The following is a 25,845-nucleotide window of genomic DNA, read 5'->3' as shown; positions in this document are numbered from 1 at the left end:
ATTATGAGACGTATTTTTTTTGCTAGTTCTCTTCTATGCGTAGGAGTCTTTTGTTGAGGAGGTTTGCATTTTGCTGTTGCACTAAGTTGTAAATGCTCGTCACGAGTTCGTTAGCACTATGTTCTCCCAGTGTTGCATAAAGTTGTTGGAGGTTTTGCAATAGATTTGGTCCCAGAGATTGAACGGCGGTGAAAAAGGAGGTTGTTGTAATGGAAGGAACGGAAGTTGTTGCTTGAATGACAGAAATTTTAAAGATTCTGTATGATCAGTTGAGAAATTAAAATTTGACGTGTTGTTGTGACTAGCGAGAAAATTCAAGTGTCTACAAATTAATGTCTTGTGATAAAAAGGAAAAGTAACTAAAATCATATAATTGTAAGGATAAAGCGCTTGACACTAAAGAGTAAAAGACTATTTTCAAAACTATGACACTTTAGTATAAACCGCGTTAGAACATTTAAAGATTTCAAAAATGTGTTACATTGATTTAATAATATCTAAAAAAAAATTTAAAGACTATAGTAGAGTGACATTTTTATGTTTTGATTGAATGAATAAATTTGCTAATCCAATTGGCTAACTTACCAAACATGTTCCAGAGGTATACTAAAAATAAGGGAATAGTAAACAAGATTTATTTTTCCAAATCTTCAGAATAAATTGATCACAAATTTTCATCATTTATTTCTCTTGTAAAAAAATTCAACGTGGATTAAAGTGTAAGCACACTCAAATAAATCTATTTGAAAGTAGGTCCTAAAACACTTAATAAAAGAATTTTTTTATAAATAAATAATTGTTTATTTTATTTTTTTGTGGATAAAGTGTATACCGTTAAATTATTGCTTTTCTTATCTTTATTAATTTTATTTAATAATTATTATACATTTTCATAAGATATTATTTAATCTTTAACTGCCTAAAGATAGATAAATAATATAGTCTAGTATTTACGTACAGTAAAATATAATTGTAGCAGTAGTATTTTTCAAATAGCAAAGATTTTCTACAGGTGGATTTATATATTCTAACCAGATAAATCTTATATCACATCATATATCATATTATAAAAAATAAGCGATGATTAACAAATTTAAAATATGATTGCAGAGCTCTCAATAGAGAACTCATTAAGCAATGATTAACAAATTTAAACTAGGATTGTAGAGCTCTCAAAAAAGAGAACTCATTCAAAAATTATCATATGCCGCTTTGGGTGACGCACACACGGTATTCCTTAGTAAAAGGCGAAAGAATAGTTCGCTTTGTGTTCATCACACGGCTCCGTGAGTATATAAAGGTGAAATCCTTTTGCTTTATATGCGAACAGCATTGTTTAACTTGTCAACTAAACGATGTGGGCTCTAGACCAAAAAACACAGATACACTACTACACCAACCCTTATGTTTCTCGTCAGCCTATACCTCCACTTTTCTTACTCCAAACCACAAATGGAATTTTAATCTATTCTTCTTCATCTCACATTCATATCTTTCAAACCGTTCTTTATTTCCTTTTTTATTTAAATACACAAAGGACAGTATTCATTGCTGCTTGGTCTTTCCTCTAAGGAAGAAAATCACCAATGCGGTGCGTGTTTTACGACAACTATTCAAGGGAGTCACGCCACTGCTTAAACTCAACAGCTAGCTTCTCATCTCATGCTGCTCCTGCATTACTAATATATGCATTCAACAACTCTCAATTTTAACACTTGACCCTCAAACAGCAACAAAGTTACAAACTTTTAAACCCTGACAGCCACATAATCCATCTCTTAATCATATATTTGTTCCATATTTCTTGTCCAATCTTATCTCTACGTATGAATATAAATGTTTTATGTTACACTAACATTAACATATGAATTTTCATAATAACAACAAGACTGTAAGAATAACATGTTAGATATATAAAAGCAACAACCCTCTAACCAAGCCTGCCAAATGACTCAACCATCATTGATACCAAAGCCAGCACACTTAAACCAAGTCCTTGTTTAATATTGTGAAACGTTTTCGCTTGCAAGATAAAGAACAGTGGAAGATAGGTTGAGATGGATAAGTAACTAAAGTTCAATAATGGCAAATTGAAAAATAAACCTACGAGTATTCTCATCTCTACAATACGAAGCTTTCTTATGGATTGTTCGTATGACCATTGTCATCTCATCTTGACTAGTTAAATATCATTGTGAGATGCAATAAATGATGTAGGATGAAAAAGTGGTGTACAAGGAAGTTAAAAATGAGATTCGGATAAACAAGCTTTCACTTTTAAGACTTGACCCAAAATATAACTGTTGTTGGATGTATTTGGTAGAAGAAAATATGACAAAATATCAAAGATATGCAGGGTAAAGTATTCATAATAATACTTAGAACTTGCTTTCTGGTCACTCCTCAAATGAACATTGCTCATGCCCAAATGAACATTGAAGAACTAATAATTCTATTGATTCCAGATAAACAAAACACGATCTTTCTAATACAATGTATTGTATCCTACTTATGTGAACTTCTAATCTAAAAAGGTCCTTAACAGCCTCTGCGCCTCTAGAGTTCACGCCATCATCTTCCCCCGATCATGGCTTCATTGCTTCGTACCTGTGTCAAGGTCCGGGCTCTTTAAACTGTTCTGGTCGTAGGCTACGTAAATAACTATTGTGGCTACTGAGTCAACAAAATTGACATACTTCCAATGGACCACAGTCTTGGGATATAGAGCACAACGCAAAAAATTACTTCATCTAGTTAAGTAAGAACAAAAGTGAGTCTGAAAACACACATATAGAGACCAACATCAAATTAAAGAAGGATCCAAATGATGAACTGGTAGATATCATTTTGTACAAGCAGATCATTGGCTAATTGAGGTATCTTTGCAATACAGGGCCTGGTATTTGTCATAATGTGAGATTGATTAGTAGATTCATAGAGAAACCAAGGTTATGTCATTTACTTGTAACAAAGAGGATCCTAAAGTACATTATAGGTACAACTGACCATGCAGTACTCATGCCAAATCAACAAAACACAAGAGTGAAAGGCAAGGTGTATGGTTATTCTAATTTGATTTGGAGTGAAGATCAGAATGATAGAAAGAGCACAACTGCTTACTTGTTTGTGCTTGAATTATCACCAATCTCATGGAGTTCAAAGAAGCAAGGAATTATGGCTTTGTCTTCATGTGAGGTAGAGTGTGTTCCAACCTCTTATGATGCATGTCAAGCATTTTAGTTGGAGTTGTTGCTTGAAGAGTTAAATGTGAGCAACTATGGGCAAATCAAGTTACTAGTGGACAACCAGTCAGCAATTGATTTGGCAAATCATCCAATGAACCATGATAGAAACAAGCACATAGAAAGGAGGTGTCATTTCCTTACGAACCAAGTTAGTAAAGAGAGGTTGAGATTTGAGTATTGCAAGACTGAATTGCAATTGGCAGACATTCTAACGAAACCCTTGAAGCATGCAAGGTTTGAAGGCCTCAAAGGAATGATGGAAATGAGGAACTTAAGAAATTTAAATTAGGAAGGATATTAGATGTGTAATTCAATTTTCAGAAGTTAATGCTAGTTTAACATGTAGTTATTGCTAGTGCATTATGTGGTTATTAATAATTCAGCATGTGGCTTCTGCTAGTGCATTATGTGGTTATGATAGTTCAGTATGTGGTTACTGATAGTTTAGCATGTGGTTACTGATAGTTTAATATGTGGTTATAATTCAGCATGTGGTTACTGCTAATTCAACGTGTGGTTTCTGATAGTTCAGTATGCGATTACTGCTAACTTTATATTTGATTACTAACTAGAAGTTAGCTAGTTAGTAATATGATCCTATATAAAGGCTACATGCGAGGCTTAGGCTTTGCTTTTTTTGACAGGCCAAACTTAGGCTTGGCAAAGCCTAGCTCGGCCCAGCCTATTTTCACCCCTAGCTACAAACATGCATGCATGGCGTAAAATGATAAAAGATTCTATTGTTTGAATGTTCTAAAAAATGACAGAAAATGATGACATTAATTCCATCTTTATCCATTGTTCATAACATATTATTCACATCAACATCAATATATTTGTATTGTTCTGAATTTTTCATTATGTTGTACCATTTCTAAAAGTGGTGTAGTTCTAACTACTGTGAAGTTTCTATTAAAAAGATTATAATATGAGGTTTATTACATATCTAAATCAGAATTAGACAAATGAAATATTTGAGTTACACAAAAGAACAAGTTTGTCAAAAAGAAAAATGTTTTTCATCGAGTGAAGTTACAACAAAATTGGCTCTTACAGAAACTCAACCTCCTTGGTGGCCGGTACAGTTGAAATGACAACCGTTGACTCACATTTCTGTTACGAGGACCACGCTGAAATTGCGGTGCATTGACCTTAAGTACGATATCATTGGAGGTAGTCCAATGTGGTTTTAATAATTTATTAGATATGGTCTTGATTGTTGTGGTGGACATTTTGAAGCGCAAACCATGCATAGGCGAACAGAATATTGTAGCCCCAACCATCAATGATATCAAAGCTAGCACACCTAAACCAAGTCCTTGTTTAATGGTGGGAAACATTTTCCCCTGCAAGATAACAACAGTAGAAGACAGGTTGAGATTGATAAGTAATTAAAGTTCAATAATGGCGAACCGAAAAATAGTAAGAGTATTCTCATCTCTACAAAAGTAAGTTTCATGAAGAATATCATTAGAAATTTTGAGATAATTGCATGCTATTTATTAGGTGACTTACCAAAGAGAAGTTCTCATTGGACCTTTCTATGTTCTTCACATCCAAAACAGTAGTATCCTTCCCCTTGAATTCTTCCACATATGATTTGTTCTTACCAGCTGAATGCCCGGAATCTGAAGGTTCTTCAACAAGTCCACCGCTGTTTAGCATTTGTAAGTCTTCAAGATAATCTTCCTTGCACAACATATGCCACCTACACTTCCTTATCTTCCATCCTCCTACTTCCACTTCGAAGCGCAACGAACTGTTTTCCCTGAACTCTGGCTTTCTATGTTTGCTAAACTCTTCGTTCATGAAACTTCTTCGGTCTTCCCTTCGGTGTCTCCGTATGTATATAAAATCACCACTCACTACCATAGTGACGAGGTAAAGATCACTGTATGCTGTTGAACCTGCAGACAGTGATAAGGAAGGGCTGTCTTCAGGTCCTAGAGTATCAAATTTCCAACGCAAGCCCATAGATCTCATAAAAGAACTTTTAGCGCCTTCCTCTGAATCAGCTTCTAAGGCCACAAGTACAGCCACCCCCCACCAGTCACTTGAAAGACAATCATCAGGGATATCCACTGTTACTGATGCAAATGAATCGTGTTTTGACACATATGACGAGCTCAATGGAAAAAAATTCTGATTATCAAATCTCGGTGGGATTGTGAAGTACATAGGATTGAAGAAGTCAAACATCTGAAACAACGCAACTTTTTTTGTTAACAATAATAGGTGAAATACAAGCATGCATTATAATATACTAAGTGGCTTTGTCAGTGCAAGTAAAAATATTTAGTTTGTAGTTGCACATACTTGAGGCACATATGACTGTAAGAGTTCTTTGTCACTTGATTCAAACAGCTTCCATATCTTTTGTGGATCTAATGCACCAGCTTCCCTTACATCAGAATCTGTTCCATACAAGCGTACATGAGGTGGAAGCACTGGTAAAGATTGGAGCTGCGGGCAATCTTCCAATTCAAGATAACGAAGCTTTGAAAGATTAGCAAGGTAGTGAGTAGGTAGGCGAACAAAATTGTTCCCACTTAGAATCAGATTCTCCAATGATGATAAGCAATCGATATCATGAGGAATTGAATCATCGGTAAGATTACAATAGCTTAAATCCAATACAGTTAATGAGGAAAGGCCTGATACAAAACGGGGCAATGTTAAGCATCTTGTGTGAGCTGGGGAAAAACTGAACTTCTTACCAAAAGGAAGCTGAAACTCCCAGCTGGAATTGGATGCTGATCCGCTACATCTACTTAAAGATAATCTTTTGATATTTTCTAACTGAAGTAGGGATGGATCCAATTCTCTAATAGCAGTTCTACTCAAGTCAATGTCCACCAAAGCCTTGTTTTGATTTATACCATCTGGCAGGGTATGAATTTTTGAACATCTTGATATGTCGAGAATTCTGAGAGTTTTCAGGTTACTGATGCTGTTTGGAAGGCATAGAAGATTCTTGCAATTCGTTAAGATAAGTTCCGTGATGCACGTCATATTTTTTCCAAATTCAGGAAGTCTTTGAATTCTTGAGCAGTCAGAGAGAAATAGCATTTTCAACGAAAACATTTCCAATTTATTTGGAAAGGTTTTCAGATCTACACATCCCATCAAGCTCAATATCATGAGTTTTTTGTGTCGGCTGATAGATTGGTGTACTTCAACAAGTTTTGGACAATCATTCAGATACAACTCTTCAAGATTTGGAATTCTAGAGATATTTGGAGTTTGACGTAAATCTTTGGAGTTACTCAAATCTATTACTTTCAGCTTTCCAAAATACTGGGGAAAAAAACAAAGAGACAAGCATTGTAAAGTCCTGTGTCCATACTATAAGTTATATGAAGCCTCTTAACTGAAAATTCTTACCTCTTTTTCACTCCACAAATGTTTAACTTTGCTGTTGATCATTTGCAAATGTACAAGCTCATCTAGTTGAACTCCAAGTGGAAGAGCATCCAATGGATATCCCCACCATATAAGCACTTTTAGCGAGCTAGAAAGACATTTCAGACCAAGGGAAGGATGCAGCTCACATAATATAACGAGTAACCTAAGATTACCCATCTTTGAGAATGCTTCAGGGTCCCAACGTACTTTATACAGCGTAGATGGCGATGGTCTCAAAACTATACCTTGCACAATTTCAGTTCCCTAGTAAACAATAATCATCAGAATATCAGATACAATTTATAAACAAGGAATGCAGTAAAAGTAAAGTAACTTTAACTTGGCAATTACCTTATTTTTTCTCAGCACTTGATCAATATCCTCTAGAGACCACAGTCTACTTCGTCTTCCTGGATCATTAGGGGATTCTTGAAAAACTATGGTTTTACCCATTTCTTCAAGCATATCATGCATCCAGATAACTCTTCCATCAAAAGTTACTAATGATTTTTCTATGAGAACATTTATGCCAATGGCTGGGTGAAGGCCACAATTTTCTAATATTTGTATCACTTTATGTTTGTACCATCCCTTAAAAAAGCAGGCAATATCTAGAAATATGGTCTTGTGTTCATCTTCTAACATGTCATAGCTTATTCTAAGTTTGTTTAGGATATCATCATGTGGAACTTGTTTAATCTTGATTAAAGCATCTTTCCAATCAGATATACTTCTTCCACAAAGAAAAGAACCTAACACTTCAAGAGCCAAAGGAAGGCCCCGAGCATATTCGACAACACTTTTAGACAACTCCATATAACCCTCTTTAGGTGCATCTTCTTTAAATGCTTTTTCACAAAAAAGTTGAAGGGATTCACTTTCATTTAAGATTTTACTCTCATACATTTCAAACAATACAACATGCGATATCAAGAGGTGCTTATCCCTAGTTGTAACTATAATTCTACTCCCTCGACCAAACCATTCTTGGCTTCCAGCCAAATTCTCAAGTTGGCTTTTAGAACTTACATCATCAAGGACAATAAGAACCTTTTTGCTGGATAAAAGGTTTCTTAAGCTGTCCTTTCCTTGGCTTAATGTTTCAATTACCATTCCTTTTATGTTCAGATGAGAAAGAATTTTATTTTGTAACTGTAGCAAACCTTCGTTTCTTTCCCCTGAGACCTCCCTAACATTAGCAACGAAGCAACTTACATCAAACTGGCTTTTGATTTTTTTGTAAAGAGCTGTAGTAAGAGTCGTTTTGCCTATCCCACCCATGCCCCATATCCCTATGAAACGAACATCCTCCGATCCTATCTTCAGAGTTGAATATAATTCATCCAATCTTGCATCAATTGCAACCAGTCCATCGTTATAGGATGGGAATTTGAGTTCCAGTTTTTTCCATACTTGTGCAACAACTTCTTCGATGAGTTTTGTTTCATGTCTGCATTGAACAATAACCATAACATATAATCAAGGCGTGAGTTAAAATCATATATAAAATGAAAATGCAAAGACCTGTTTACAACTCAAATGAAAACGAAAGGCATGCACATACTGATCCTTAGAGTCCCAGCCTGACAAGTTGGCGACCTCTCTCAATGCATCTCTCCACTGTTGCACCTTCTCTTTGGTTTCGGCAAATTTTTCTTCATGTTTCCTAAAAGCCTCATCAAAACTTCCCCTTTGATTCCTTACATCAGAGGGATCCACACCATAAAAAATAGGGAACACTTGTTGTCCTGACAACCGTTTAGATTCGAGAATCTTGACTAACTCATCCAAACACCAAGCTGAATTAGCATAGTTTTTGGAGATTATGACAACTGCTGAGAGAGATTCTTCAATGGCATGGAGTAGCTTTTGTGAGATTACTTCACCTCTTGCAAGTTCTTCATCATCTCTGAAAGTTATTATACTCTTGCGCACCAAAGCTGCATATAGGTGATCGGTGAAGCCTAAGCGTGTGTCTTCTCCCCTAAAACTCAAGAAAACATGATACTTCCATTTTGAGTTTTGTGAATAATCTTCCATTGAAAGACCTTAAGATTTAACTATAGAAATGGAAGAATATGCTGGTTTAGATTGAAGCACCTGAAAATAAAATAAAAAACATTAAGGACAAGTTATTCAAAAATTTATACTCATGCAAAAAATAGTACTTGCACCAGAATCAACAATTGGTGTCAAAGCAAGGGTACTCGGCAATACCACCAGTGAAAAAGATGATTTTTAGCTTTCAAAATGAGTCAATGTCTCGAGATATGAATATGTGTAAGAGTTGTCCACATTGGGAATAATATTTAGTCACTCTTAATTAATAAGTTAATCCTGTATATATAAAAATCCTAGTTCTTGTAAAAACTTGACAAAAAATTAACATTAGAATAATAATAGAGATTCGTGAGTTGAGTCACAGATTAAACACTGGCCTTTGTCATCACATGCTTAAGAATAAAATAACCAAGCTAGTATTTATCATTGGGACCACCCTTTTGATTTGGAGTTTCCAACAAAACCCAAATTAAAATCTATAAGCAACAACAATAGTGCATGCAAGACAAAAAGTGATAAGGAATAAACAAAACATAAACATAATGATACCATCAAAAGCAAACAGCAGAAGAAGAATTCCATCACCACCCGGCATCCAAAACCACTACACCAAACTTCCGTTAGAACAAAAGTGGCTCTGAGAGAAACTCAACCTCCTTGGTGACTGGTATATTGGAAATGACAACCACTGGGTCACATTTCTGTTACGATGATTCGGTCCTCCCTTCGGTGTCTCTGTATGAAATTAAAATCACCACTCACTACCATAGTGACGAGGTAAAGATCGCTATATACTGTTGAACTGGCAGACATTGATAAGCACGTAGAGTATCAAATTTCCAACACAAGCGCGTAGATCTGAGGAAAAAACTATTAGCACCTTCCTCTGAATTCTGTGGAGCTTCAGCTTCTGAGGCCACAAGTACAGCCACCCCCCACCAGTCACTTGAAGGACAATTAGCAAGGATGTCCACTTTTACAGATGCAAAAGAATCGTGTTTTGATACATATGACGAGCTCAATGGAAAAAAATTCTGATTATCAAATCTGGGTGGGATTTTGAAGTATATAGGATAGAAGAAGTCAAACATATGTAACAAAGTAACTTTTGTTAAGGGAGTCAGAGCACTGTTTGAAAGCGACAGCTTCTCGTGAAGCTCAAGCTTTCACTTTTAAGACTTTTGTATCCTACTTATATGAACTTCCTACCCTATCACATACAAGCTGCAGCTTGCTTTTTGTTCATGTAACAAATGAACACTAAAGAACTAATAATTCTATTGATTCCAGATAAACAAAACATGATCTTTCTAATACAATGTATTGTATCCTGCTTTTGTGAACTTATAATCTAAAGGTCCTTAACTGCCTCTAAGCCTCTAGGGCTCACGTCATTGTCTTCTCCTGATCATGGCTTCATACCTTGGTACTTGTGTCTGGATCCGAGATCTTTAGACTGTTCTGATCGAGGATTACATAAACCCTATTCAAATAACTATTAAAATGACTTCATCTAGTTAAGTAAGAACAAAAGTGAGTCTGAGAGAAATGTGTCCCCGTTGGAAGCCGGTATAATGGAAATGACAACCGTTGGCTCACATTCAATCTATGACTGCTTTGTAATTGTGGTGTATTGACCTTCAATACAGTTTTACGGGAAATCCGATGTGATTTAAATGGTTTATTCTGGACTTCAATTGTTGTGGTGTGCTTTTTAGAGTCGAATCCTTGCACAGGCAGAGGGAATAGTGTAGCAGCTACCATCATTGACATTATTAAAATAAGCATGCTTAGACCTAGTCTTTGTCTAATATTCTGAAACATTTTTCCCTGCAACAAGAGATAGTGGTAAACATGTTATATAAAGAATACCGTGAAAATTTTTTAGGTAATTGTGTGTGAGAATTAGAGGGTTACTTACCAAAGAGAAATTTTCAATGGATTTTTCTGTGTTCTGCACATCAAAGGCTGTAGCATTCTCTCCCTTCAATTCATCCACAGTTGGTTTGCACATACCACTGACATGCTCGGAAATTGGAGGTACCATAGAAAGTTCACTGCTGTTCACCTCTTTAGAGTCTTCAAGATAATCTGCCTTGTCCAACACACGCCCTCCACACTTCCTTATCTTGCACCCTTCCACTTGCACTTCAAAACGCAACAAACTGTTTTCCCTGAACTCTGGCTTCCGATGCTTGCTAAAGGATCTGCAATTGGACTTTCCCTCCCCTCTTATGTGTCGCCGAATGTATATAAAATCACCACTCCTTACCATTGTGAACAGGTACAGTTTATTGTTTGCTGTTGAACTAGAGAAGAGAGATAAGGATGAGCCATCTTCAGGCTCTAAAGTATCAAAGTTCCAACGCGTGCGCATGATTTTGGTAGTGGTTTTTATTGGAACACCAAACCATACACGGATTAAAAGCAAAAACACCATTATCAAAAGGATTAAATAACCCAAATCTGGTTTGGTAATGTGAAGCAGCTTTTTTCGGGCCTGAAAGCCTTCATCAATTTCCTCCAAGGCCACAAATACAGCTACTGCCCACCTACTACTTGGAAAACAATCAGTAGGGATCTTTACTGTTATTGATGCAATTGAGTCAGCTTCTGACACATATGATGAGTTCAAGGGTAAAAAATTATGATTATCAAATCTCGAAGGGATTTCCGTGTACACAGGATAAGGGTAATCATTTATCTGTGACAATAATTTTTCCTTGTTAACAAAAAACAGCAGAAATCCATGCATACATTGCAAATAAAAGTGACTTGTTGTATGTTTAAAGATGCACAACCTTTCCATATGAACTTCCCTTTCAATCCCTCCAACAAAGACACACCATTTGAATAAAAAAGATCACTTTAAATTTAAAACTAAAACCATTTATTTGTTTTGTTATGTTCTACTTTTGCTGAGGTTTTTGTCTTCGTTGAAGGGACGGAGAAGGAGATAGGAAAAGTGGACACCTGATTTCAGTCTCTTGAAGCACATACCAACGACACGGGTAAGAGAAAGAGTTCTTTGTTGATTGATTCAAACAGCTTCCATATCTTTTTAGGATCTAATAATTTAGATTCCTTTCTATCTGTATCTATTGAGTAAAAGCATACATGTGGTGGAAGCCATCCCATAGAATGAAGATAAGGATAGTCTTCCATTTCAAGAGAGTGATGATCTGAAAGATTAGAAAAATGTGGTGGAAGCAATGGTTCATATCGAAGCTGAGGACAGTCTTCCAGTTCAAGATAGCGAAGCTTTGAAAGATTAAAAAAGTAGCAATGGGGTAGGCGCAGAAATTTATTCCCAGATAGAATTAGTCTCTCCAATGATGATAAGCCATCAACGTCTTCGGGAATTGAATCATCAGTGAGATTACAATAGCTCAAATCCAAAACAGTTAATGAGGAAAGACCTGAGAAAGTAGAAGGCAATATTAAGCCTGTGTCAGCTGAGATATACCTGAATTGATCCCACTGATCCCTATATGGCCGACTCACGTCCCGTCTAGAGTCGGAAGCTGGCAAGCCACATCCACTTAAAGATAATATTTTGAGATTCCCTAATTGAAGTAGGGAGGGATCCATTTCTCCAATAGCAGTTCTACTCAAGTCAAGATCCTCCAAAGCCGTGTTTTGCTTTATACCGTCTGGCAGGCTACAGATTTTTGAGCATCCTGATATATTGAGAATTTTGAGAGACTTCAGGTTACTAATGCTGTTTGGAAGGCACACAATTTTTTTGCAATGCATTAAATTAAGCACTGACATGCTTATCATATTTTCCCCAAAATCAGGAAGTCTTGAAATGTTTGAGCAATCAGATAGCATGAGCATTTTCAAGGAATCCATTTCCATTATACTTGAAAAGGTTTTCAGATTTGCACATCCTATCAAGCTCAATATCTCGAGCTTTTTGTGTTCTGTAACAGATTGGTGAACTTCAGCAAGGTCTGTACAATCATTAAGATGAAGCTCTTCAAGGTATGGAACTCTAGAGACATTTGGAGTTTGACGTAGATTTTTGGAGTTGCTCAAATCAATTACTTTCAGCTTTCCAAAATACTGATCAAAATAAAGGAGAAATAGATTAGTATTTGAAAATCCTAGTTATAAATGAAAACACTTATTAGAACTTCCTTACCTGAGTTCCATTCCACAGCTGTTTGACTTTACTATTGGCCATTTGTAAGTGAACAAGCTTATCCATTTGAACTCCAAGTGGAAGAGTATTCATTGGATATTGCCACCATATAAGCACTTTTAGTGAGCTGGAAAGACATTTCAGACCAAGTGAAAGATGCAAATCACATAATATAATGAGTAACCTAAGATTAGACATCTTTGAGAAGGCCTCGGGATTCCAACTCGCTTCAAATGACATAGATGGTGATGACTTCAAAACAATACCTTGAACAAGTTCAGTTCCCTGTCAAGCAATAACTGTCAAATAGTAAACACAAGATACAATGAATGCAATGCAGCAAAAGTAACGTAGTATTGAAATTGAGAATAACCTTATTTTTTCTTAGTACTTCATCAATATCCTCTAGAGACCACAATCTACTCCGTCTTCCGGAATCATTAGGAGATTCTAGAAAAACTATGGTTTTACCCATTTCTTCTAGCATATCATGCATCCCAATAACTCTTCCATCGAAAGTTAGTAGTGATTTTTCTATAAGAACATTTATTCCAAGTGTTGGATGAAAGCCACAATTTTCCAATATCTGTATCACTTTATGTTTATACCATCCCTTAAAAAAGCATGCAATATCTAGAAATATAGTTTTGTGTTCATCTTCTAACATTTCATAACTTATTTGAAGTTTGTTTAGGATATCATCATGTGGAACTTGTTTAATTTTGATCAAAGCATCTTCCCAATCAGATATCCTTCTTCCGCAAAGAAAAGAACCTAACACTTCAAGAGCCAAAGGAAGGCCTCCAGCATATTGCACCACACTTTTAGATAACTCAAAATAATCTTCTTCCGGTTTGTCCTTTTTAAAAGCTTTTTCACAAAAAAGTTGAAGGGATTCACTTTTATTTAAGATTTTACTCTCATACATTTCAAACAATACAGCATGCGATATCAAGAGGTGCTTATCCCTAGTCGTAACTAAAATTCTACTTCCTCGACCAAACCATGCATGGCTTCCAGCCAAATTCTCAAGTTGGCTTTTAGAACTTACATCATCAAGGACAATAAGAACCTTTTTGTTGAATAAAAGGTTTCTTAAGCTGTCCTTTCCTTCGCTTAATGTTTCAATTACCATTCCTTTTATGTTCAGATGAGAAAGAATTTTATTTTGTAACTGTAGCATACCTTGGTTTCTTTTTCCAGAGACCTCCCTGACATTAGCGATGAAGCAACTTACATCAAACTGACTTTTGATATTTTTGAAGAGAGCTGTAGCAAGAGTCGTTTTGCCAATCCCACCCATACCCCATATCCCTATGAAACGAACTCCCTCGTAACCTATCTTCAGAGTTGAATATAATTCTTCCAATCTTGTATCAATCGCGACCAGTCCATCGTTATAGAATGGAAATTTGAGTTCCAGTTTTTTCCATACTTGTGCAACAACTTCTTCAATGAGTTTTGTTTCATGTCTGCATTGAACAAAAACCATGACATATAATCAAGGCATAAATTCAAATCATATATAAAATGAAAATACAAGAACCTATGTACTTTTCATGTTTCAGTTTCTGTTTTCATATTTACTTCACAAATAAAAGGCATGCACTTACTGATCCTTAGAGTCCCAGCCTGACAAGTTGGCGACCTCTGTCAATGCATCTCTCCACTTTTGCACCTTCTCTTTGCTTTCAGCAAATTTTGCTTCATGTTTCCTAAAAGCCTCAGCAAAACTTCCCCTTTGATTCCTTACATGGGAGGGATCAACACCATAGAAGATTGGGAACACTTGTTGTCCTGACAAACGTTTGGATTCGAGAATCTTGACTAACTCATCCAAACACCAAGCAGAGTTAGCATAGTTTTTGGAGATAATAACAACTGCTGAGAGTGATTCCTCAATGGCATGGAGTAGCTTTTGTGAGATTACTTCACCTCTTGCAAGTTCTTCATCATCTCTAAGGCTATGTTTGGGAGTTTGGAGGGGAAGGGAGGGGAGGGCTTTGAAAAATAGGAAGAATTGGGTGAAAAGGTTAAATGGATTTTGGGTTGGAGGGTTTTGGAGGGTTTGAGTTTATTAATAACACCAAAAACCCTATAAAATGGGAGAACTCAAAAATTGTATTGAAGGAGGGTTTTGGAGGGTTTTGAAGGGTTTAAATAAATTTTCCAAATATGTTTTAGGTTGTTCTAGTATTGTGAAAATTAAAAATTTAGTAATGATAATGACTCTTTTATCATTCTAAACAAAATCATTTTTTCAAAAAATGTCAAATATTTTCCTATATTTTTTTAAAATTTCATTTTTGGAAGCCTTCCCCTCCCCTCCCCTCCAAACTCCCAAACATAGCCTAAAAGTTATTATACTCTTGCGCACCAAAGCTGCATATAGGTGATCGGTGAAGCCTAAGCACGTGTCTTCTCCCCTAAAACTCAAGAAAACGTGATACTTCCATTTTGAGTTTTGTGAATAATTTTCCATTGAAAAACTTTAAGTTTCAACTATGGAAATGGAAGGTTGTGCAGATTTAGATTGAAGCACCTAAAAAAATGACAAGTTATTCAAGAAGTTATACTCATGCAAAAGATAGTACTTGCACATAATCAACATTGGAGTCAAAGCAAGAGTACTCACCAATTCCAGTGAAAAGATGGTTTTCTGCTCCAGAATAAGTCAATGTCTAGAGAGATGAATATGTGTAAAGTTGTCCACATGGAATTGGTGGTATTGTTTGATGGGAATATTTTTTTCAAAGTATTATATTTTTATTGCCACGGCTTATATCAATGTTAACTACAACATAGTGTTGTTAATAACGGATCGCGAAAAATGTCGGATAGCCAAAAACCCGATATGAGAAATATCGGATATCGTAACGGGCAAATAGCGGAAACCACAAAGGCGATTAAAATAAATAATTATATATAAAATAAAACATGAAAAACATATAAAAGCTACTAACATAAACAATTATTTATGGTGATTGAGGCACTATGACTCCTATTAGTCCAATATATAATCACACCAACTAATATTACCTCTTCACATTCACTTCTATTTTCGAGACTACCAAGATTATGTTAATACCCATACAGCTCTCCACTTTATTATTACTTCACCTCTTCACATTTTCACTTGATTTCTTCACATTTGCACTTGATTACTGTGCTCCTCTTCACCTCTTCACAACCTACTTACTAATTATTACTGCCCACCTATTACTGTCCACCTCTTCACCTCTTCGTAACCTACTTTTTCCTTCCACCTCTTCACATTCAATTATTTTTTAATATAACTTATTAAAAAATTGATCAGAAAAATATAAATTCTGAAATGAAATTCAAAACCGGTATACCGGTATACAAAAAACGGCCGATATGCGGATCGTCGCGAAATTGATACGGGATATCAGATTTTGTATCGGATAGGCAAATTCCGATATGAAAAACCGGTATATCGGCGATATAACCGATATTTAACAACACTGAGTACAACAAGAATCTTAATATATTTAAATCCTAGGTCTTTTACAACCCTTACAAGGTAGAAAAAATTAACACTAAAATAATAGACATAATTGAAAAAATTAACACTAAAATATTAGACATAATTGAAAAAAATAAACACAGAATCATGGGCTAAGTTAAAGAGTGGAACTTTTATGGTTATTACAGACAGGTCTCGGCAAGTAATTAGTTAAAGATAACAATAATTTATAAACTCTAAAGTTATAAAATTCCAAGATTTAATTGATCTTTGTTGTACAGTTAATTGAAAATGTATAGTTAAATATAAAATTTGAGGCTTCACTTTCATTATTAATAATCAATAGCTTCTTCTATAGTACTTCTCTTCTCTATATTCTACACTGGATATTTAATTTTTTTATTATGAATTTTATTCACATTATTATTTAAATTTAGTTAAAAATAAATTCATTATGAATATCAAATAAATTCTAAATTATAATTCTGAATTTTATAAATTTAAATTTTGGTTGTGTTTATTTATCTATGTGCTCTCTTCTTGATACAATAAAGTTTTGGGTAGTAATATGTGTGTTTTGCGATGTTGACAAATTGATCAAATAAAATGAATCCTGTAAACCTATGATATGCCCAAAATAAAACTGTTCAAATTAAAGTAGAACAATTAAAACCAGAACCTCCTTACAAATTTTGAAGGAAAAATACAAACAAACAACAACAAGAATTCTAGACTCAAGACCAAGTTCAGTGAGCAGATTGGTTTGAGGATGTTTTCTTGAAATCTATCTTGTCAACCTTAACCTCTCCATCAATCAGTTCATAAACGTAGACCACAACACGCAGACCATCAATGTCCATGAGGACGAAACTTGGGTTCACGTCATATGTGATACTGCTATAGGCACCAGTTGCAGAACCTGGATTTATAACTACACCACCCTCGTGTTTGTATGCTGTAAACTGATGGGTGTGACCTGTCACAAGGATGTCTACATCAAGTTGCCTCTGCAGCATTGCTAGTGAATCTAGGTCTCCCCATGGAATAACCTTCAAAAGCAATAAGAATATTATCATCAGTTATGGAGGCCCTCATTGAACACATACATGGGCAACATAAAGGGCTACAATGAGATAAATCATCCAACTTAGGTTCATTGGTTCAAGGTGTTGCAAGGTAAACTATAGGAATGCCTTCTTATTTCTTCCCCTGTAGTTTGTTTTTACTGTTGTCCTATGTCTATAACTTTGATCAAGAAAAAGAAAAGTATATTACCCTCTACTAGGCAGTAAAATCCTAAATTACTAACTTGTCTTTTAGAATTTGAGTTTGATCCAACTCAACCCCTCAAAATTGGTTTGTAAGGTGAGAAATTTGTTATATCATAAGCACTTTATCAGACTATATCGTATCCAATGTTAGACTCTCAACATTGTTCATGCCTACAAAATATCTATTATAGATGAAGTGGAGAAATAACGCCAAAAAGTCAAAGGAAAACCAAACCTGATGACCATGGCAAAGTCCAAGCTTAAATTGACCAATGGTTAGTGTTTTAGTCTCTGGATATTTCGTCTCTTCATCATACTCGCCACGAGTTATATGCAAATCTGGACAAAGAGTCTTCAAGTAGTCATGAACTTCCTGAGCATAATACACATAAATTTAGGTTAGAAATTCAAACATTAAATTTGAAAATTTCACCCGTTCAAATACCAAAAGAAATCGAAACATACTTTAATACATAAATTTCCAGGGCAAATAATATGCTGAATCTTGCCAGGGACAAGCATGGATTTGAACTTTGCAGGAAGATCAGGTGCTCTATGGGGAACATGCAAATCCCCTAGGGCTAACACCAGCACCATCCTCACCAATCAAAATCTGAAAACCCGAATACAGAACCTAAAGAAACAAATTATCAACCATCAACATAGTATTAGTAACTTCACAAAAGAATTTGTCCAACAAAAATTATCCAATTATGTATCAATAAATACAAAAACTTAAATAGAATACACATGTTTTCATAGTGTATCAGATTCATGTTAGGGTTATTAGAGTTACAGTAGAAATTGTCAAAGTGCAGTCAGTTAATAATTCCTAGTATTTAGGACATAGTGGTAGTAGAGTCTGACTAATTCTTAGTTATTTACCACGTTATTAGATTCAGTAAAACGTGGGTAGTTTGTTTCCTATTTTTTCTCATTGTAAGGCTTATATAAGCCAACTGTTTTGCTTCAAATCAATAACAATTCATTTCATATATTTTCTGTGAATTGATTTGTGCTTAAGTTTACAACAATCTGGTATCAGAGCTCCATCACGGGGCCTGATTCTGAGAGAAAAGAAACCGCAGTTTCTTAAGGAAGAGTGAGAAGAGAGATTCAAAGCATGGCAGCTGAAAATAACTTTGTTCAACCTGCAATTCCTAAGTTTGATGGTCATTACGATCATTGGTCCATGCTTATGGAAAATTTTCTTCGCTCAAAGGAGTATTGGAGTTTGGTGGAAACTGGAGTCCCTGCTGCAGCAGAAGGAGTGGAGCTTACTGCAGTACAACAAAAATCAATTGCAGACCAGAAGCTAAAAGATTTAAAGGTCAAGAATTATCTGTTCCAAGCCATTGATCGAACCATTATGGAGACAATCCTCAACAGAGACACTGCCAAGCACATTTGGGACTCAATGAAACTGAAGTACCAGGGTTCCACAAGAGTCAAAAGAGCACAGCTTCAAGCTCTTCGGAAGGAGTTCGAGATTCTACATATGAAAGAGGGCGAGAGTGTTGATGCGTACTTCGCTCGAACACTCACCATTGCAAACAAGATGAAAATTCATGGTGAAAACATGCAGCAAGTGGTAATCATTGAAAAGATCCTGAGATCAATAACCTCAAAGTTCGACTATGTTGTGTGTTCAATTGAGGAGTCTAATAACCTAGACACCTTAACTATTGATGAGTTGCAGAGTAGTTTGCTGGTACATGAGCAAAGGATGAACGGGCATGCAGAAGATGAGCAAGCATTAAAAGTGGCCTACGATGATAGAACTGGTGGAAGAGGAGGCGGTCGAGCTCGCGGAGTTTTTCGAGGAAGAGGCAGAGGAAGAGGCAGACACTCATTCAACAAGGCTGTGGTTGAGTGTTATAAGTGCCATCAATTAGGGCACTTTCAATATGAGTGTCCTAAATGGGAGAAGGAAGCGAATTATGCCGAGCTTGAGGAGAAAGAAGAAATGTTGTTGATGTCATATGTGGAACTTAATCAATCAAGGAGAGAAGATGTTTGGTTCCTTGACTCTGGATGTAGCAATCATATGTGCGCAAATAAGCATTGGTTCTTGGATCTCGATGAGGAATTTCGGCAATCGGTAAGGCTTGGGAATAATTCCAAGATGGCTGTGCTGGGAAAGGGTAACATAAGGATGCAAATTGCTGGAGTTACTCAGGTAATCACTGATGTTTTCTATATACCTGAGTTGAAAAATAACCTATTAAGTATGGGACAATTGCAAGAAAAAGGTGTAGCTATTTTGATACAAAATGGAGTATGTAGAATTTATCATCCCAAGAAAGGGCTTATTATGCAAATAGCAATGTCTGCAAACAGGATGTTCATGATACATGCAAAAATTCTGCCAAAAGCTTCCACTTGCTTCCAAACAATTCTTGAAGACAACACTCACCTTTGGCACTGCAGATATGGACATCTAAGTTACAAGGGTCTAAGAACATTGCAATATAGGCAAATGGTGAGAGGGCTGCCACAGTTGAAAGAACCATCCAAAATATGCACTGATTGCACTGTAGGAAAGCAACACAGGGATGCAATTCCAAAGAGGAGTTTATGGAGAGCATCACAAAGATTGCAGTTGGTACATGCTAACATATGCGGACCCATCAAACCTGTTTCCAATAGTAAGAAGAGGTATTTCATAAGCTTTATTGATGATTACAGTCGTAAGGTGTGGATATATTTTCTTACTGAAAAATCTGAAGCTTTTACTATATTCAAGAGTTATAAAAACCTTGTTGAGAAAGAGGCAGGAGCTTTTCTTCGTTGTCTACGCACAGATAGGGGTGGAGAGTTCACATCTCACGAATTCAACGCCTTTTGCAAGGCTAATGGTATTAGCAGGCAGCTCACTGCAGCCTACACTCCCCAACAAAATGGAGTAGCTGAGCGTAAGAACAGGACAATCATGAACATGGTTAGAAGCATGTTATCGGAGAAGCAAGTTCCGAAGAATTTCTGGCCAGAAGCAGTAAATTGGACAACACATGTGCTCAACAGAAGTCCTACATTGGCAGTGAAAGATATAACTCCTGAAGAGGCTTGGAGTGGTGTCAAACCCAATGTTGATTATTTTCGGGTTTTTGGATGCATTGGCCATGTTCATGTGCCAGACAGTAAAAGAAAGAAGTTGGATGATAAGAGTTTTCAGTGTGTGCTGCTAGGGAGGAGTGAAGAGTCTAAAGCATATAGACTTTATGATCCAGTGTCTAAGAAGATAGTTGTAAGCAGAGATGTGGTCTTTGAAGAAAATGAGTGTTGGAATTGGGGGAGAAGTACTGAAGAAGCAAGACTTGATATGCTTGAGTGGGGAGATAGTAATGAAGAAGAAAGTGAACATGATCAAAGTGAAGAAGAATCTGAAGAGGAGGTGACAGTAGAAGATGAAGGGGGGGAGGTTAGCTTGTCTTCAAGTGAGTCACCTAGAGAGAATTCTCCAACATCTGGAGAAAGCTCACCCAAGGAGAGGAACAGAAGAGCACCGTTCTGGATGGAAGATTACGAGAGTGGAAGAGAATTTTCAGAAGAAGAAATTGAGCATAACAATTTGGTTTTGTTTACCCCAACTGCAGATCCGACTACCTTTGAAGAAGCTGTTCAAAGTTCCAAGTGGAGAGCTGCCATGGACTTGGAAATAGAGGCAATTGAAAGAAATGAGACTTGGGAGCTAATAGATTTGCCTAAAGGAATGAAGAAGATTGGAGTAAAATGGGTTTTCAAAACCAAACTCAACGAAAATGGCGAGGTTGACAAGTGTAAGGCTCGGTTGGTGGCGAAAGGGTATGCACAACAGCATGGCATAGATTATACTGAGGTTTTTGCGCCTGTGGCTAGGTGGGATACAATTCGAATGGTAATTGCTTTAGCAGCTCGTAATGGTTGGAGTGTGTATCAACTTGACGTCAAAAGCGCTTTCTTGCATGGAGAGCTAAATGAAGCAGTATTTGTTGAGCAACCACAAGGTTATGAGAAGAAAGGTGAAGAGTATAAGGTGAACAAATTAAAGAAGGCTTTGTATGGCCTTAAACAAGCCCCTCGTGCATGGTACAGCCGTATTGAAGCGTACTTTGTCAAAGAAGGATTTGAGAGGTGCAACTGTGAACACACTTTATTCATAAAAACAGGAGATGGAGGTAAAATTTTGATTATTAGTTTATATGTTGATGACCTAATTTTTACCGGTAATGATGAGAGTATGTTTGTTAAGTTCAAGGATTCTATGAAACTTGAATTTGACATGACTGATTTGGGTAAGATGAAATATTTTCTTGGTGTGGAAGTTTTACAAAATTCTGAAGGAATTTATATCAGTCAAAGAAAGTACGCAAAAGAAGTTTTGGAGAGGTTCAGGATGGAGAAGAGTAACAGTGTGAAGAATCCCATTGTTCCTGGTGTTAGACTAATGAAGGATGAAGAAGGAGCCAAGGTGAATGCTACCATGTACAAACAATTGGTCGGAAGTCTTATGTATCTAACTGCGACAAGGCCAGATTTGATGTATGTTGTGTGTCTCATTAGCAGATTCATGGCAAGTCCAACTGAGTTGCATTTGCAAGCTGCAAAAAGGGTGTTAAGATATTTGAAAGGTACTGTGGACTTAGGAGTTTTTTATCGAAAGAATGGTAATGGAGAGTTGATGGCATATACAGATAGTGATTATGCAGGAGATGTAGATGACAGGAAAAGCACTTCCGGTTATGTGTTTCTACTTAGTGAAGGAGTTGTATCTTGGTCCTCGAAAAAACAACCTGTCGTTACTTTGTCCACTACTGAAGCAGAGTTTGTAGCAGCTGCCTCTTGTGTTTGTCAAGGGATATGGATGAGGAGAGTATTGGAAAAGCTTGGTCATTCTCAAGGAAAGTGTACCACTGTGTTATGTGACAACAGTTCTACCATTAAGCTATCCAAGAACCCAATCATGCATGGACGCAGCAAACACATTGATGTAAGGTTTCATTTCTTGCGTGATTTGACTAGAGATGGAATTGTTGAGCTGAAGCACTGTGTTACACAAGAACAAGTTGCAGACATTATGACAAAACCACTGAAGCTGGATGTGTTCTTGAAGCTGCGGGAGTCAATGGGTGTATGTGTGGTACCACGAGTAAACTGAAAGCATTATTGCAATCAGTTTAAGGGAGGAATTTGTTTGGGTTATTAGAGTTACAGTAGAAATTGTCAAAGTGCAGTCAGTTAATAATTCCTAGTATTTAGGACATAGTGGTAGTAGAGTCTGACTAATTCTTAGTTATTTACCACGTTATTAGATTCAGTAAAACGTGGGTAGTTTGTTTCCTATTTTTTCTCATTGTAAGGCTTATATAAGCCAACTGTTTTGCTTCAAATCAATAACAATTCATTTCATATATTTTCTGTGAATTGATTTGTGCTTAAGTTTACAACAATCCAAACAGAAGCTGAATTGCATTTTCTAATCAATATAAATCTTCTAGAATTTTCTTCAAATTAAGAACAGTGGAAATTTCAATTGCAGACTTTAACATGAGAAAAATACAATCGAATTTCAAGTTGAAGAATTGCAATATTCAATACGCCAATTACGAAAAAAATCGTCAAAGCCTCAGGAATCCGCTAAATCGAAACAAATAGGTCATTGACAGCTCGTGTTCCCAAAACAACAGAGAAAATTTTGTTTATTCGAAGATCGTATCAATCTCCTTCCAAATGATTGTAGAATCCAATCGGAGAGGAAAGATCAAACTCCGGCAAGATTTACATGACAAAATCATTCAGAGTAAAAGAATTATTATGTAAAAGAATGAAGAAATGAGGAATGAACCTGATGAAGGCGAAGATGTGAGGACTACGCGCCACTATGGCGATGAGCGGTGGTGGCAGCTACGGCGAGATGGGAAGCGGAATCAATAGAGAAGAGTTTGGTTAGAGCGATCAAACAGAAAACTAATTAGAAGCTGATTTATTAAGCGATTTTTAAGTTTATAATTAAGGGTAAAATTAAGCGATTTTCGGCTGAAAATTATTTAAAATAGATTTTAAAAATCATTTTTTAAAATATTAAAAGTTTTTTTATATTCGATTTTTTTTAATTGAAATATTATTTTTGATATTTTATAACATAAATAAACATTATTAAAATTAAAATATTGTTAAAATTATAATTTTTTAAAAAGGTGACATATCAAAAATAATTTTTATGAAAATTTATTTAAAATAGTTTCAAAATTAAGTGATTTTTTGAAATTTTGATAAGCAAAAAAAAAATCAATAAAATGATGAAATATTTAAAATAAAATTTTAATAATAATTATTCGAACTAAATTTTTTTGTAAAATTTTTTACACAATTATATACCACTATAAAAATTATTTTTTAAAAAGTCAAAACAAACAGGCATTAAATCATTTTAATAACTTATTCATCTCTGTAATAGAGAATGTGTTAAAAAATTTCATTGTGATGAATGACGATGTAAAGTTATTTTATATTAACGATATATGTTAAATGTCACACATCGGACAATATATATTCTAAACATGTCCTTATAAGTGAGGTAATTCTCACCTTACCATTCGGTTTTGTAGGAATGAGGTAAGGCCAACCACATTTTTTAACATGGTATCAAGAGCCTAGTTTAAGATCCGGTGAGTCAGCTATTATGATATTCACTATCGAGCATCGGACAATATATGACCTGAACATTTACTTATAAGTGGGGGCAATTATCACCTTACTAGCCAATTTTGTGGGGATGCGTTAGGCCCAACAACATTTCTTAACAATGTATTTCAATTAATTTTTTAAAGAAAATTTCTTCACGTCGAAATAAATTAATTTTAGTATTTAGTGTGTGTGGTTCAATTTTGAAAGTGAAAAAATCACAACCAATTTTGTAGGGATGCGTTAGGCCCAACCACATTTTTTAACAATGTATTTCAATTAATTTTTAAAGAAAATTTCTTCAAGTCGAAATAAATTAATTTTAGTATTTAGTGTGAGGTTCAATTATGAAAGTGAAAAAAGTGATTTTAGAATTTAATTTGATATATTTTTTGTAATATGATTTTGTTAGAAGGTATACTATGATTCGACAATACTAAGGTTATGAAGAAAATGACATATATAAAGTTATAAGTCAAGATTACATAAATCCAATCCAAAAGTTACAACAAAGTCGATAAATAAAATACAACTCAAAATATATCAGAGTATGAGTTCTATAATCTACTGCGTATGACGAACTCGAAGTCGGCCTCGTGCCCCTATGTTCCTACGCTGACTCTTGTACTGCATAGCCTCTCGAGCCTCCGCCATCATGACATCTACAACGCTCCAGAAATAGTCCTCCGTCAATAATTGTTTTCCAAATCTGCATGATACGACGACACCTAGGCAAGACATCAACAACACAATCTACCCTAGCCTACTTCTCCTATAGTATCTTTGATGAGCTGGCCTAGGTGGATCTCTTGGAGCATATTGTACCATATAAGGATGTCACACCTAAGAACCATCAGATGTAACCATCTACGTAGCTCTAGTCGTTCTTAGCTATGGTACTACGTGCCTTATTTGGTACAAGATGATTAACATAAGGGTTAAATACGTTTTTTGTCCCTATAAATATGCGACCCTGCATTTTTATTCCTTATAAAATTTTCTTCAATGAATGGTCCTTCTAAAAATTTTATGCGTGCAATTTCAGTCCCTGCTATTTTTTAAAATTGGGTTAAATAAGTTTTTAGTCCCTATAAATATGACAACTTTCAATTTTAGTCCCTGCAAAAATTTTCTTCAAACAATGGTCCTCGCAATATTTTCCGTCCCTATTTTTAGTCCCTCCCGTTAAATTTCACTAACGGAGGCTTACGTGGCACGCCACGTGTAACGCCACGTCAATTAAAGTAAATACTAATTAAAAATAGATAGATTGCGGGGGTTTTAAACCCCCTGTAAATAACTTAAAAAACCAGAAATTTACATGAGCAATTAATCAAACTGTTGGTAGGGAAATCTTTGTTACCCTCATTCTTCACATTATCAAACCTACAAACCTTGATTACACTCTCTCAATCCTCTTTACATCTTCTATATACCATGAGATAAGAATGTTAATAATATCTAAACCATATTTAACAACCTCTATTACATATACTAAAGCAAAAATCCATAAAACATAGAAAACCTTCCACCATTGCCGCATCTACAGCAACCACCACCACGACA

The 25,845-nt window shown here is 35.7% G+C and overlaps 2 protein-coding genes and 1 non-coding gene across 3 annotated transcripts; all 3 read right to left on the bottom strand.

The window, feature by feature from the left end:
• Window positions 1-1,167: 1,167 nt before the first annotated feature.
• LOC131593663 (U5 spliceosomal RNA) lies at window positions 1,168-1,284 on the bottom strand. The gene has a single exon (XR_009281053.1). It is a non-coding gene; the product is annotated as a U5 spliceosomal RNA (small nuclear RNA).
• Window positions 1,285-4,116: 2,832 nt separating this feature from the next.
• LOC131658205 (uncharacterized) lies at window positions 4,117-14,917 on the bottom strand (the record flags this gene model as incomplete). Its single annotated transcript, XM_058927528.1, has 15 exons — window positions 4,117-4,591; window positions 4,761-5,444; window positions 5,562-6,542; window positions 6,630-6,914; window positions 7,002-8,100; window positions 8,215-8,698; window positions 9,592-9,684; window positions 10,241-10,541; window positions 10,633-11,092; window positions 11,207-11,410; window positions 11,755-11,830; window positions 11,912-12,779; window positions 12,859-13,143; window positions 13,232-14,330; window positions 14,472-14,917. Coding segments are annotated over 15 exons (7,692 nt in total), but the record flags the coding sequence as incomplete, so codon positions are not given.
• A 2,021-nt stretch (window positions 14,918-16,938) lies between these two features.
• LOC131661670 (vacuolar protein sorting-associated protein 29-like) lies at window positions 16,939-23,591 on the bottom strand. The gene is made up of 4 exons (XM_058931278.1): window positions 23,441-23,591; window positions 18,082-18,250; window positions 17,852-17,989; window positions 16,939-17,394 (listed from the first exon to the last, which is right to left on the bottom strand). Exons 2-4 carry the CDS (start codon window positions 18,211-18,213, stop codon window positions 17,092-17,094), a joined length of 573 nt encoding a protein of 190 aa, XP_058787261.1. The 5' UTR covers window positions 18,214-18,250; window positions 23,441-23,591; the 3' UTR covers window positions 16,939-17,091.
• Window positions 23,592-25,845: the final 2,254 nt, after the last annotated feature.

This window comes from Vicia villosa, linkage group LG3 (genome assembly GCF_029867415.1).
Source record: "Vicia villosa cultivar HV-30 ecotype Madison, WI linkage group LG3, Vvil1.0, whole genome shotgun sequence".
Classification (NCBI taxonomy): Eukaryota; Viridiplantae; Streptophyta; class Magnoliopsida; order Fabales; family Fabaceae; genus Vicia; species Vicia villosa.
Note: the sequence above shows the minus strand (reverse complement) of the source record. Positions and strands in the feature narration are given on the sequence as shown.